This window comes from Hyposmocoma kahamanoa, unplaced genomic scaffold, assembly GCF_003589595.1.
Source record: "Hyposmocoma kahamanoa isolate Upper Pololo Valley unplaced genomic scaffold, ASM358959v1 64, whole genome shotgun sequence".
Classification (NCBI taxonomy): domain Eukaryota; kingdom Metazoa; phylum Arthropoda; class Insecta; order Lepidoptera; family Cosmopterigidae; genus Hyposmocoma; species Hyposmocoma kahamanoa.
In genome coordinates, this window is record NW_020653852.1 from 22524834 (window position 1) to 22538765 (window position 13932).

Below are 13932 nucleotides of genomic sequence, written 5' to 3' on the forward strand. Positions count from 1 at the left end.
ACAAATTGCCACTTTATAAACAAATGCATTACGGTCTTATATACTATGCAGCACTTGAGAGAGTTAGGTTAGCTCTATAGTGACAAATTGCCACTTTATAAACAAATGCATTACGGTCTTATATACTATGCAGCACTTGAGATAGGTTAACTGTAAAGTGACTATTAATAATAATACTAATATTTCTTTCTATTTTTTATTCTTTATTATCTCGATGCTATAGCCGTTCCTTACCTTCTTCTAGAACCGCGCCTTACAGTCCACACCACCATCAAATTTAATAGGTTGCAAAATCTCACATTACTGCTTTGGCGGTAGAAAAAGGGAAAAGTTTTTCTGACGCCAAGTAATGTTCCATACAAATGTACCCAATGATCTTTATGAGATAGAATCATTGGGCCAGCAGCGCCCAGGCGATGGCCTAAACCTCCCTAGAGGAGACCCGTGGCCAGCAGTGAAATTTATAATGGTCTGTGATTCAAGAAATATCTAGTAGTAGAGTTCATTGTGAAAGAATTCGTTTAGGGAAGTACTGCCATCTTACCTATTTCATAATTTTAACGTATGTAAGCATTATTGTGTTCCAGTTTGGAAGGGTAAGGGTGCTGGTGAAATTACAGGCACAGGGGACTTGTCAACTTATGTTTCAGAGTGACGGGCGCAGTGGCAGTGCCCCTCAGATCTTTGCGGATCTGTTATGAACAGGGGTGTCGCTTAACACCAGGCGCACGACTTCTTCATCCTGTCTCATCTTCGGTATCATCAAAAAACCTAATTTTGACCAACATTTAGAACCAAGATTCGTAGAAAAATGAAATAAAACTAAAATAATAAAAAAACACAGCGTTATTTAATTAGATTCAAAATGTCGAAACATGAAATAATAAAAAATAACTTATAAAAACCCAATGTATCAGTCCGGTGGAATGAGGCTTAAACACTATATAGCAGAGACCTGCCCCCGTAGCACGGGGCGCGCGTGCGATAAAATTGAAATAAGCGCGCGCTATTGGCTGTCTCTATTAGATCTAATTTAGATAGTCGCGCGCGTCGCGACTATCATGCGTAGCCATGCTACGGGTGCAGTTATTGATGACGAATCAAAACATGGCATTGCAATAAATTAATCGTATATTCATGATTTAACAACAGTCTTTGTTTTTTCATCTTCATTTTTAAGGTAGTATTTTTCACTCTCATATATTTCTTTGCTATTGCTTCCAGCTCCTTCGTATCCTCCGTACCTAATCGTAAGTCTAACGAGCTGCCCGAACGGCGCTTCCACGAACAACCACAGAGGTACTGCCAACAGAATGCTGAGTACTACCGGTGTTGCTAGTACTTGGGCCTGCAATTAATAATAATAATAACGTATTATCTCCCATGTATTACATACAATTTTAAAATGTACATCAAAGTGAACACAAAGCGGGAGAGTGGTGCCCAAAAAAGTAGACTTTGTGTTATGGAACCCCAGGCTTCCGATTCAGAACCATACTACTTAATTAATTTCAAAATAATCATACAGTTACTGAAAAAGAATAAAAATAGGTAAAGGCACCTGTAGTCAGCCTTTTGACGGGAATTTCAATTTTGAATCTTAATTATTTGTACAGAGAAGGTCGGACAAAAAATGTACCACACTGTTCGATCAATCATTTATTAAAGTTTTAATATAAACAATGTAACAAGTAAAAATCTTCTGTACTAATATTATATTTAGGTTTAAAGAAAAAATTGCACTTTTTCCCAATGGTCAGCCTGTAAAATCCAATATACAGCCTCTTTGTACCCTATACTCAGCCTTAACACTTATCAATAATAATGACATCAAAATCAACAATAATTATATGTGAAAATCAACGGATATATGGGATACGAGTGTATCGGCCTTGGTGCCATTTTTTACTAAAAATAATAAAGACCTCGTTAATATAGTTAAATAAAAAATATATTACCTACCCATACCTACCTACATAATAAGGGACGGCTGGACCCTAAACTAACTGATACCGCAAAACCCAGTGGTCAGCCTTATTAAAAAAATATTTTCTCAAAAGTGTTATGTTAAATTTGAACATTTTATTGTAACGGTTTTAACGATATAATTTTTGTCATGATTTGAAAAATATACGATTTACCCAAAAGTCAGCCCCTGGAGGCTGAGCATTGGATTTCATATAAAAGGCGAAGTCTCCTTTGTCCCTCAATTTGTACGTAAATTAGTGATAAATTATTATAGTATTAATGAAATTGAATAGATAAACTAATAAGTAATACCAAGTGGAGAAAAAACAGTCACAAACAGTTCCTAAGAAAAAAATGGTGGACATAGCACAACGGCTCTTGTCGACTGACGGCACCGGTATTAACGAGTATCGTAATCGCATAATGTATTGACCAATGAGGACTCAAAGCTTAATTTTATCAACTTGCGATTTGTTAATTCAAAAAAGACCGCTATTTATAAGTATTTAAAGACGCAAAAGGCTGCCCACAGGATCCTGCCTGGCCACTGGTGCCCTTACCCTCCTACAATGAAAAGAGGTTGATCTGAATTTGTGCTGCAATCTTTTATTATATTTAATGTAACACCTTTGTCAATGCACATGATACCATGATAAAATAAATTATTAATTGACAAGTCATAAAACTAACAGGCGTGTATGGGTGTATGTATGTTTGTGTATACACATCAGTGTGTGCATGAATTTATAAATTTTGATATAAAAAAAGTAAAAGCCACGGTGGCGTAATGGTTTGATCGACCGCCTCTCACAGCGGCTCTAGGTTGGAACCCGGGGCTGCACCTCGTGAGTTCTTTGGAATTTATGTGCGAAATCTAATTTGAAATTTACCCTGAGCTTTTCGGTGAACGATAACAATGTGATAAAACCGGCACGTGATGAAACAAAGAGAAAGACTTAAATAACAAGTGCTGAGAAGACCTGATAATTTTGGATTTGACTTTGTACATTGAGATTTCCAAACGAATATTATAAATGCGAAAATAAATCTGTCCGTAACGTTTTCACCTCTAAACTAATATTGTTGAAGTTTTGGTATAGAGATAGACGGGACGTAGGAGAAGGATATAGGTCGTCCGAACGTCCATTCCTCCGTGCGTAGTGGCGGAGTACGGTTTCTAATTTGGGCCGGAGCTGCAGTGATTGGCGAAAACAGTGGCGGACTCGTTCTCTTATCGCTCTTTAACGGATCTTACCTGGTTTCCTCCCCTCGGGGGAAGTGCGACTGAGATAACACCTGTGCGCTCGGTGTGAAGTTTGTTGCTACAATTTTAATAACCTTGTTTGCGGTGCTGCCGAGCGATTCGAACCAACGATCCGGAATCCAAAGTCTAACCGGTCGTACACCGTCTACTTGCTTTCACGCGGCGAAATTGGCTGTAGCAGTGAGCGCAGTACGGATGTCACCAACACTACGAGCTACTACGATTGTGGGCGGGGCAACGCAGCGAAGCTACGGCTCTACTACGTGCTACGTGATACGTGCTACGTGAAGTTACTGCACGCAAATTGTCTGCTGCTTGTTACGTCGTGGTTAGTGGGAACTTTTATTTAATTTTATTAAAATATAATATATTACAATATTATAATAATGCCCAAACTGAGACGTTCCTCCCCACCAAGTGCTCAAGTAAAGATTACATCTGAGCTAGACCCGGCATCAGCTTCTACCCCTAAAGAAAGCGTTCTAAAAAACAGTGTCCCGAAGATGCTGATCCAGGGAAGACTAAACTTGGTGAGATTAAATGCATATTGCAAACTATTATTCAGGATCAAGAACAGAAATTCTCTAAATTAACCAAAGAAATGGATATTTGAAGCGCCAAAACACTGAAATACAAAAAACTAATATGGAGATTCAGAATTGGACGGAATTCAGCAGCAGAATGTTTGGCGAAGTACAAACAAAAATGGAAACACTGGAGAAACAAAGAAAAGAAGACCGCGAATACATCTACCACTGGAACAAAAAATTAAGGATTTGGAGATTAATTCACGAAACTCAATTGTCGAATTAAGAAATATTCCAGTCAAAGAAAAGGAGTCCGCAATTGATTTAAACTGTGAGCTCTGTCGACAGCTGCATTCGAGTAGAGATTTCGCAATGCGACATAACAGATCCCTACAGAATTACCAGCGGCACACCCAAGACCATTGTCGTAGATTTCACTTCTGTGCATAAAAGGGACTCATTCCTTCTAGCGACTAAAACTTTTAATAAATCTAAGCCTCATGATGGCAAATTAAATACAAAACTTCTGGGTATTGCAGGTGAACAATTACCAATTTACGTAGCCGAATACCTGCCACCGACTATGAAGAAACTTTTCTGTCTTGCACGACAATTTGCTACGCAAAATGGTTTTCGATATTGCTGGACAGTCAACGGTAAATTATTTCTCCGGAAAGAAAACGTTAGTGAACTTTTTCGTATATTGTCTGAAAGGTGTTTTAAAAAAATTGTCATTTAAAAATTACATTACAAAATGTTTACCTTAGATCTCAATTGACACACACGACGCAATACGTACACTCGAATGACACCGTTAACAAACTAATAACCATATTATATAGCTATTTATTTCTTCTATATGCAAGATATTTTATAAATAGGAAATGAAACTATTTTTCCGGATTTAAATCGCGTATATTTGTTTTTTCAAACAAACCGACGTTTCGGGCCCTTTACAGGTCCCATGGTCACGGTTGACTGAATATATATATATTTGACTGAATATATTTGTTTGAAAAAACAAATATACGCGATTTAAATCCGGAAAAATAGTTTCATTTCCTATGTGTAACAATCGCGAAAACCTAAGAACTCGATATATTTTATAAATATTTACATTACATCCAACACGCTTCTACATAAACCTACAATCTATTTACTGTACCTTTTTTGTAGTTTCTTTACCTTTAAAAATTATTAGCAACACAACGAATAACGTTATGTCTGAAATAGACTCTTTTGATATAGTCAGCTCAGGATTCTAAATTGGAACTTCGACACACGTTACTCCGGCAATATGTTACTCAGGTGGTCACATGCTTACCAGAGGAATGTCTAAAATACATTAATACTCCAAATTGTTCTTTAAAAATAAAAAGCATTTAGGAAATGAAGCTATTTTTCTGGATTTAAATCGCGTATATTTGTTTTTTCAAACAAACCGACGTTTCGGGCCCTCTACAGGTCCTATGGTCACGGTTGACTGAGGTGGTACAGTCTTCAGCCAGTTATGTTTAATATTAATGCAAACTACCCTATTTTTTCACTATAGTTACAATAGTTATTAATTAAATACCTTATTTTTAATTTTACAAAGAAAACATTCCAATTTACGCTACATTAAGTTTTACAAATTATTTTATTGAATGAATTTTTATTAAGTTCAATTTAGTATTAATTAATAATAGAAATTAGAATAAACTAAAACATATTAATTAGTACTGCAGTCTTATGTCTGTTTGGGATTTTTCATCAGTTTTTTCATCCTCTTAAATAGGCTGCTTTTGTCATAAAAATAATTTTATTATTATTATAGGCTACTTTTGTCATAAAAATACATCTTAAAGGGGGTGAAATAGGGGACCAAAGTTTGTATGGAGAACCATTGTGAAAATTTGTACAGTACAGTAGGCTATTGAAAGTACTTTTTTTAATTTTAAAAAATTATAGACATATACATGTTTTTATTGGCATGAATACAACAACACAAAACCACACTAAAAGCACTTTACATACAAATAATTATTAAACGTACAATTACACTTAAAACTAGTTTATAAAGGCAAAGTAGAGGTATAGTATAGTCCGTGTTGCAGCGTCATACCAACATGGGACTTATCACAGCATATGTTCCAGTGTTGGTTTTCAGTAAGTCCGCAAAGTTCAACGCCAGCAAACAATTTACAAAAAATACAAAGAAAAAAATAAGCACGGAAAATTTCGTGTTATAGAAACGTGATCGTCGGGTGACCGAGTTTTAACTGATTACATCAATGTTACTAGATACGAATAGAATAGAGGGATTACTGACCAGTTCCATTATAGAGGTGCCTGTGAGCCTAGTAGATGATCCGGCGATACCGCGGATGACGGTGAAGTGAAGGCAGTACGCGCAATATGCTAGCCGCCACAGCACGCTCCACCCGCTCCATTCCAATATACCGCGGTAGAAGCCTGGTGGAAAACAGTATTAATGTCATTAGTAGGTTTAATTCACTGTCAAAAGGTATAATAATAATCATCATTTATTTCAGATAATTAAAAAAATCCATATCATTTGTTAGTTATACAATCACTTATGAACTAATGTTAGTGTACCTAATGATGTTATGATGGGTACTGTGGAGTATAGAAAAAAGGTGCGCTGCAGCCCGCCAGCGCCCACCATTATGACGCTAGATAACGGTGTGACAGGACGTACTTGTACTTGGTACTTGGTGCAACGGGCTGGTATCCGCAACTCGACGACAAAGCGCCTATTGTGACCGGACGTATCGCCCGTGCAAGTTAAACGTTTTTTTATCTATTCTTTGACATGGCAGTAAATACGTTATGTACAACATTTTGAAGACCCTACAAATTTTTACCTCTTTTTTAATTTAATTTCCACACAAAACTAAATCACATCTTTTGAACCAAATTTTTGTAACAAAATTGTAAACAGAAAATGAAATTTATATAAATTGTGTAACATGCGAAGTAGACGCGAGCCAAAAAACAGGTAGCTCTTAGAGGAAGACAAAAAACGTTCGTGTATTGGCCTATTTTCTCTTCATTATGAATTCGTTCAGCCGGCTGTGAAATAAAACCGTCAGTTGATTGCAATTACATTTATCCACTTTTCACAGTAATTACTTCGAAAGTACAAAAGATGAAACTAGTCAAATCGGTTTTTAAATGTCACGCGCTGAATGTCACGCGGAGCGGCAGCTCGCGATTGCTCACTTTTCAAGTAACTCGCACAAAAAGCCCATCTTATCAAAGCGTGCTCGTTTATAAACCTGTGACCATCAACTACACTCCTTATTTTCGTATAGCAACCATGCCAGCGATCATCATGTCATAGGACCAAGTAAGATAAGTGATTAAAATGAACAGATTCAATGGATACCAGGGTCATCCCCTTTACGATTTGAGCTGTGAAACTGACACAAATATAGTAGATAAAGAAATCAGATTACTAGAGAGACTAATTTCTGTAATAATTAGAAAACAACACGTATATTAGCGAGAATTCACCCCTTTCATATCACGTAAACGACAAACCAGAAAAATGCTATTATACGTACCCTCATACTTGAAGAACATGGCAATTATCATGGCACATATGGCGGCACCAAAGATGGGCTTGACTAGCGTCCCGTAGATGGCCCGCACGAGACGAGAGTAATCGTTCCAGTAGAATGCGGAGCCGGACAGAGAGATGGCGAGCATTGTAGGAAATAGCGCATAGTACAAGTAACGGTTTTTCTGCGTTGAAAAAAATAAAAATAAAAACATGATCAAAGAATACTATGGAGTTTCAATATAAAAGTAACCTGTTGGGTATCAATAGATTTTAAAACTACTTTCTCTATATATTATATTTTATATTTTATATATTTTGAATAGAGGATATTAGGCTAGTTAAACGCAATGCATCGTAAACTGCTCAAAGTTTAAAATTGATGATTTTTGGTGGAACTGGTCCAATAACTTGGATTACACTCAATTCAAACTATAATTTAGGGTTGATAATAATGAATGTAACGTACAATAAACTTATGGAAGTCCAAGCCGGTTTTCTGCCAGCGGTAGACCATCAGGCCAGATATAAGGCCCATAGCATAGCATGCTATGTTGGTATGTGCACGCTTATACACGTGGTTCATGACACTGTCGTTTTTGAAAATGCTGCGCAAAGCCCTGCGAAACCAAATCAATACATACATATTTTATAGACAATTATAATTACTATTAGAAGCAGAAGAGTGCCTTGTGAAAGAGTTTGTGCCGGATAGTACTGCCATACAAATATTTCTGCCGTCAAGCGTTTATGTGAGCATTACTGAATTCCGGTTTTGAAGGGTAAGGCAGCTGGTGAAATACAGGTACATGAGAATTCTCAGGGCGACGGGCGCATTGACAGATCTTCGCAATTTAAGCACTGAGTGACACTGCAACTATCAGGGATAGGTGTGTCGCTTACCACCAGGCGCACGACTTGTGATCCCGTTGCTTGACGTCATAAAAAGCTACTGAGGCTTGCGGTTGGCGGTCTGCTAGCCACGGGATCGTAAGTAATCTATTTGTTTATTAGGTATTCAAGCAAATTAGAACTGATTACACAATTTTACAAGGCACGACTTGATACGCGAGCAGGGACATAGAAGCGCGAGGTGTTGACATTCTCGCGCTTCTATGTCGTTGTGCTAGCTCTGCTGAATTCCAACCCAAAACTGGTGCCTTGAGAGACAGCCACAGAATTAATGATAATGCTACTTACTCAGGAGATGGAACAAGCACAGGGTCCAGGTTCAGCATGTACGTAGTGACAGCAGGGGTGAAGAGGCCTATAATGAAGAGTATCGAGAAAGCTATAATGCGGCCACTCTTAGGGACCATCAGATATGTCATCAGCCCTACTATCGTCAGCTGGAAGTCTGCTGCAACGTACCTGTTGGTTGAAATAACTTGTGAGATGATTCAGAGTCTTAAAAATGGACTATTGTTAGTACATTCGTTCTGATTGACATTGGTTTATAATCTCTACGTATAATAACACGTAAAATCTTAATTTTAATATGTAAAGGGTTCACACAGATATCTTACCAAAATTCTATCATACAAGAAGTAGAGTCGACGTAATTGTTGACGTTAAGTAAAAAGTACCACCAGTCTCGCTTGCAATCATTCGCCTCGGAAGTAACGACATCCTGGAAGATGAAATGGCGTGAGTGGAAGCGTCTGAAACCATTTATTGATTGTCTGGTCTAATTTTTAATGTATATTCACCTGCCAAAGCGGACCCGATCCCGCAAATCGCATCCATGTAGCGGTGATGGCTAAAACGAAGGCGTAGGGTGGCATGAGTCTGAAAGATATTCAATTATGTTACTAGCAAAATAATTTCATATTCCTATTTGTGACTTTCAATTTGGAAAATACCCTTAAAATAGTTCTAGAAAAGTTCTTACCGCAGCCATCTTAATAGAATTCCCTTTGGAAGCATAATCCACCAAATTTTGAGCTGATCCGTCAAATGCTCCATGTTGTAGACTAGTAAGAATCCAGAGCTAATAAAGAAGACCTGCATCACGAGCGACCCATTTGATACAATTTGAATTAACTCGTTCTGGTACAGCTGTTGGAAAAAAGAGACGTTGAAATTTAAACACTTCATTGAAACACCAGTGACAGCCTAATTGGGAGAGCAATTGTCTTATGTGCCTACATCAAACTTTTATTCAAAATTTCAAAATATTCTCTAAAACAGGTTTGTCCTTTATACGAGGGTAATCCAGAAAATAAGTTCCATTTTCCTTTTTTAAATCTAGTTTGTATTTAAAAAAAATAAACTTACAAGATTTTTTTAGACAATATATACGATTTTACCACATAATGTCCGAAGCCCTCAATGCATTTCATATACTGAGAATTAAGCTTTGTTAGTAGAAGCTTCCTGCTCCTCTTTAGTACAGTTGGTGACAGCTTCTTTCACTTCCTCGTCACTTGTGAAACGTTCTCCGGCTAATCCAACCTTTATTTTGGTGAACAGTTGAAAGTCTGAAGAGGCCAAGTCGGGACTCTAATTAAAGTGGATGGGTGTGAACATCTCAACCAAACCAATCCAATAGTTCCGTGTTCGAAACTTTTCGAAAATCGAGTTTTTAGGTACGAGAAAATCTCATGAATGATGGATCGTGAGACCTCTACGCGATCTACGCGAACAGCATTGTCGACTTTTGCCACAAGTTCGCCCGTGACAAGTGAGGGCTTGCCTTTTTCACATTTGTCCTCAAGTGACTTCCCGCCTTAAATTCACGAACCCATATCCCTAACATTGACTCACTTATTGTGTACCCTCCATATACACAGAAACAAGCAGTTGATGAATTTTAACCGATTTGAATGACTTACTGTCACCGTGATTTTAGGTCTATTGCGGCCGTTCACCTCTCAATCTATTCAGAAAGTCCCCTCTGTCCCCAGATTTCAAAAGAAATAGCCCTAGCGACTTACAGACCAAAACGGAACTAATTTTCTGGATGACCCTCGTAATACGGAATACTGTTGCTTCCCGACGAATCTCAGCCAACCCATCTAAAAAATAACGTGGCGAGAGTGATAGGTCGTCAGGGTCGTTGAGAACTTCCCTGGATCGACGGTAAGGCCAGTAGGGGTTTTCCCTAAGAAAGACGTAATAGGAAGTCCGTTGTATGAGTCTAGCATCGCACCTGCCGAAAATTCAGCAGCGATACTTGCAGCAACGTGGCTCTTACCAACTAGGCTACTATCATCGCTATTACCTAGTGAGTTATTATCAATATTAAGTACAAACTGGTGGAGTATTTTCAAAAAAAATAGTTGAATATCATACTATTACACATATATTAGAGAAAACAATAAAAATAAAAAATGTGACTAATAGATCTCTGTATTGGGAATAATTAATTGGAAGTTCCGAAATTACGCAGCTTGATTTTTCACAGTTATTGTGCGACACTAAGCATTGACAAGCATTTGGAAGAATGAAAGCAGAATAACAGCAAAATGCTCATTAAAAAAAACTTACATTTTCTAAGAAATGTGGATTATCAGAGTTAAAATACACAGGCATTGCAGAGTGAGATAGTAGCACCAGCAACATGATCACGCACCTGCAAATATAATGTATTAATAAGAAAGAAGGACAAAAATAAAACAAAAAGATTATTCAATAAATAAGATACTTAGCCATAATTCGTTAAGTGGACACTGAAGAATTTTGTAACTGACACCAATTACTTTGTAATAGCAAAAATGCAAAATGATCTACTAAGTATATGTTCTATATTTTTACCGAACACCGTCTAGTGCCTTGAGCCGTCCCTCTGCTCCAGTGGAACTTAAAAAACATTGCCAGTTGCGCTGGAGTGAAAAGCATTCCAGAAATTTGTTGCCTGTTAAAAGAAAGATCCTTCATTGTTTTTGAAAAAATATATTATACTGCGTTCCGGTTTTGAAGGGTAAGGATACTGGTAAAATTAAAGGCACATGGAACTTTTCAACTTCTGTCTCAGGGTGGCGTGCGCAGTGACAGTGCCCTTCAGATCTTTGGGATTTGAGTGACACTACAACTGCTTTAGACAGACACGTCACTTACCACCAGGCGTACGACTTGTTCGTCCCATCACAAGTGACGGTATCATATCCCCATAGACTAAGGGGGCTTCAAATCGTCTGTGACTTTGGGATATCCACAATACGAACAGTCCGACAATAAATGGAGTCAGAAGGATACCAGATTGGTATTTGGGAGCTCTGGCCCAGAAATGCGAGCAATACTCCATATGGGAAAGTACCTGTGCTTTTACAACAGGAGTCGTTAACCCGGTTTGAAATGCCGCTTCGCTTTATTGGGCACTCGGAGATATGCCATTGAAGCCAGTTTAGGTTTGCTCTCCAAATGATGTCGACTCCAAGTATCCTAATACTCTTAGAAATGATAAGGGCGATGCTCTGGAACTTTAGCGCTTTCACAAATGGGATTTTCTTAACGTGAACACGCAGACTTGTCTCTTTTTTGGGGTTAAATTATACAAGCCTCTTCAGCCCCATTCAGAGCCTTGTTACAAAGAAATCTCGATTTTGAACTCAAGTTGCAGTCTGTTTTCTTCCACTTGCTGACGAGTTATATTCGCACCATCTGTATAATACGCATCACCGGTACTGTCATCTGCATAGCAATGAATGTTACTAGTTAATAACATATCATTGATATGCAGGATGAACAGAGTTGGTGACAGCACAGATCCTTGCGGAACGCCAGCGTTGATGAGCATGACGTCCGAGCATAATCAGTCCACAGAGACTTCTATGCTTCGTACAGATACGAAGCTGGCAATCTAAGTGCATAGCACTTCTGGAAACCCATATGGTAGTTCCAATGAAAGCGCCTTGTGTCAGACCCGATCAAAAGCCTTAGGGATGTCTAAAGTCACAGCCATGGTTTTCCTCTTGCTCTCTCTCGAGAGACCTATCCACTGATGAGTTAGATATGCAAGAAAATCACCATGAGTTAAATATTTTAAATGACTGTACAATTTAAGAAAGAAAACAGACTCACCTTCCTGGCTCTTGTTTGTCTTCCAATAGACGTCGTAAAGGGTTCCGGCAATGTTAAGCAACAATATTAACAAACATATAACAGCTACAAAAATGTCTCCGCTGTCTATATTCTTGGGCTCATCAGTACTAGTACATACAGTTGAATCTTTGACTCTAGTACGGAGTCTATATTTGTCGTAGAAAGTTTTGTTGAGGTATCCCTCAAGGGCCAGTTTTACGTCTGACGTTGTATTGTTATTGTAAAAGTCTTTGCAGGTATCCGTGACGCATATTCCGTATTGTAGTCGCGAGTGATTGAAATTGATTTTCCAGTACGAAGAATATTCCTGTAATAGAAACAAAACTATTTTCTACGATGATCTTTAATAAAATTTGTAGTTGGTAATTTTAGATAAAAATAATCAAAAAACCAAATAAGACGTAGTATGTGTATGCGTGCGTGCGTTCGTGTGTCCTGTTTTTTTTTTATAATACTAAGTGTCGTGACGAACAAGTCGGAAGCCTGTTGGTAAGCGACACGCCAATCCATAACAGTTTTTTATGATACCAAGTGACGGGACGAACAAATCGTGCGCCTGGTGGTAAGTTGCAGTGCCACTCAGAGGTTTAAATCACAAAGATCTGAGGGGCACTGCCACTACGCCTCCTTGAGACATAAGTTGAAAAGTCCCATGTGCCTGTAATTCCATCAGCACCCTTACCCTTCAAAACCGGAACGCAGTATGTATATATGCTCACATTACTGCTTGGCGGCAGAAATAGATAAGGTGTCAGTACTTCCCTGGACGAATTCTTTCACAAGGAGTTTTACTGCTACTAAAATAGGTTATGGGTTTGTGGAATAGAATGTGTGAATGTGGAAAGCAGGTAAAAACTAAAATATAGTGGAAAAACAAAAAAAAAATATTTTGTCATTAAACAATTGTGAAAAATATTAGTAAGTCAAATAAAATCTTGTACCTTAGATCGTAGATTTGTTTGAAGTTTTAAATACACTACAAAAATGATTTTTAGATTAACAATTATTATTCATAAAGTATAAATAATATAGATGAAAAAAAAATGGGGCAGGCAATTGATGTTTTTACTGCCTACAATGTCTGCACCAGATTGCATGCGTCCTTAGCACACTTACTAAACAAATAATTTAGTATCGCTATCTTCAATTTGCAACTGTTTTATTATAATAAACAGAAAAACAGTGTTAAATACATAAATATTATTGGTAACTGACGCGTAGTATGAGATTCTTGTGTTTTATTTACTTTAACATCGTGATTAGTGCATTTTCTAAATATACAAACGACGACATTTTTCTTAAAATTTGAATCAAATTACTAATTCCTCAAATGCTCAAATATCACGTTCGTGCTTTTGATCGACCCAGACTGATTGCAAGAAGCTCCAATTAGGATATTCGAACCTTTAAGACGAGGACGCTAGTAACGTATCTGCTTCTTTTTAAAGTATAATATCATAATGTAAATTTAACAATATTTTGACGATAAACTATTTTAAAATAAAATTAAAATCAGTTTTATACAAATACACTATTTAATTTTTACTTTGACAACTTGTAATATA

The 13932-nt window shown here is 37.5% G+C and overlaps 1 protein-coding gene across 1 annotated transcript in view; it reads right to left on the bottom strand.

The window, feature by feature from the left end:
• Positions 1-941: 941 nt before the first annotated feature.
• LOC113231122 (regulator of hypoxia-inducible factor 1-like) overlaps positions 942-13932 on the bottom strand; it is a 57268-nt gene continuing 44277 nt past the window's right edge. Inside the window, exons 4-14 of the mRNA XM_026465292.1 lie at positions 12347-12674; positions 11081-11180; positions 10814-10898; positions 9216-9382; positions 9034-9112; positions 8851-8954; positions 8525-8695; positions 7794-7944; positions 7329-7509; positions 6071-6213; positions 942-1348 (exon numbers count right to left, since the gene is read on the bottom strand). Of these exons, the coding sequence (XP_026321077.1) occupies positions 1136-1348; positions 6071-6213; positions 7329-7509; positions 7794-7944; positions 8525-8695; positions 8851-8954; positions 9034-9112; positions 9216-9382; positions 10814-10898; positions 11081-11180; positions 12347-12674 (1722 nt within the window). The 3' untranslated portion in view covers positions 942-1135. The remainder of the gene's footprint in view (positions 1349-6070; positions 6214-7328; positions 7510-7793; positions 7945-8524; positions 8696-8850; positions 8955-9033; positions 9113-9215; positions 9383-10813; positions 10899-11080; positions 11181-12346; positions 12675-13932) is intronic.